This window comes from Limulus polyphemus, unplaced genomic scaffold (genome assembly GCF_000517525.1).
Source record: "Limulus polyphemus unplaced genomic scaffold, Limulus_polyphemus-2.1.2 Scaffold7685, whole genome shotgun sequence".
Taxonomy (NCBI): Eukaryota; Metazoa; Arthropoda; class Merostomata; order Xiphosura; family Limulidae; genus Limulus; species Limulus polyphemus.
The window spans coordinates 4,424-6,004 of record NW_013673295.1 but is presented as its reverse complement, the minus strand read 5'-3'; the positions used below and the strand labels follow the sequence as shown (position 1 = coordinate 6,004).

General features: G+C 31.8%; 1 protein-coding gene across 1 annotated transcript in view; it reads right to left on the bottom strand.

The window, feature by feature from the left end:
- Positions 1-1,337, bottom strand: part of LOC106474789 — a 7,867-nt gene extending 6,530 nt beyond the window's left edge. Inside the window, exon 1 of the mRNA XM_013935479.2 lies at positions 1,077-1,337. Coding sequence (XP_013790933.1) covers positions 1,077-1,286 — 210 coding nt within the window. The 5' untranslated portion in view covers positions 1,287-1,337. The remainder of the gene's footprint in view (positions 1-1,076) is intronic.
- Between the last annotated feature and the right edge of the window lie 244 nt (positions 1,338-1,581).

Here is a 1,581-nt window from a genome sequence, read left to right as displayed (position 1 = left end):
ACTTTACACAAGTTTACTAATCAAGGCTGGCACTTTACACAAGGTTACTAATCAAGGCTGGCACTTTACACAAGTTTACTAATCAAGGCTGGCACTTTACACAAGGTTACTAATCAAGGCTGGCACTTTACACAAGTTTACTAATCGAGGCTGGCACTTTACACAAGTTTAGTAATCAAGGCTGGCACTTTACACAAGTTTACTAATCCAGGCTGGCACTTTACACAAGTTTAGTAATCCAGGCTGGCACTTTACGCAAGGTTACTAATCGATGCTGGCACTTTACACAAGTTTACTAATCAAGGCTGGCACTTTACACAAGTTTACTAATCAGGCTGGCACTTTACACAAGTTTAAGAAATGACGATTTTTTGAAAAATAATGAGTAATTTAAATTTTTAACATTTCTCAAAAAAAAAGGTTTGAAAGGAGCCAAAACCAAAACTAGCCTTTACAGACAACTGTTCCCTTGTTGTCTACAAGTTCTTAGTAATATATAATGTCTTGAATTAATTAGTTAGGAGTTTACAAGATAAAACTGAAAACACTAGGTGTGATTCATAACATATTAATTTTTTCAATATTTTGTACAAGTAAAATAATTAAAGTGTTTCGTGTATATAACTTTAAAACAAACAGTCCATCATTTCTCATACAGGGGTGCACGATCTGGGCACGTGTAGAAACATTCTTTCAGTTCAAAGCTTCTTTTATACCAGACAAAATAAAATTTTAAACTCAACATTTATTTCAGTAATTATGACTACACAACCTTATTTATGCTTGAGATACTTGCAATACAAGGTTTTTTGTTTTGAGTGGCTATTGATATTATCAAAAACCTCTATTAAATAATTAAGTAGTGTCCTCAACCAGGATGTTTAATGTCCTCATAATAAACAGGCCGGGAATCCCTGGATAATGTTTACGTTCATCAGATGATGGACGTTTTAAAATTCAAAAGTGAATTAACTTATGTTCTAATATTATTATTATTAATTTTAACGTTTTCATAGAACTAGGCGACAAATTACCCAAACTGCTCATCTGAATAACAAATTAGAAACTTTACTCACATTCGGACAAATTGGAAAATAGCCTGAAGTTGGTAAGGACTTTAAATCTCGTTCCAAGTCTAACACGAAGAAATTAGATTTTTCTAAATAAAACTGAACTAGCACCTCACACAAGTATTTTGTTTCATCCACTGCCATTGACAACTTCCCACACAACGAAGCTGTTGCAGCTAAAAGGCCAGACATAATAGAATACGTAATTCCTTTCATTTCAAAACTAAATAAACTTGCCACAACTTAAGAAGCATAACCGAATTAGCACTAAAGCATTTAATAAAACACCAGGGGTATGATTGAACAACTTAACACTAGATGACGCTAAAATATTACATCTAAAATAAATGCAAAATAAATAAATGAAAGTAAAAACAATTATTTTGCATAACCTTATATAAATAAACAGTTTAAAAGCTTAATTTTTGTGAGATTAGTGAATAAATAAGCATATCATCAATGTTCAAATTTGTTAAAAGTGCTGTTAGTCGGATGTTAAAAATAATTCAAA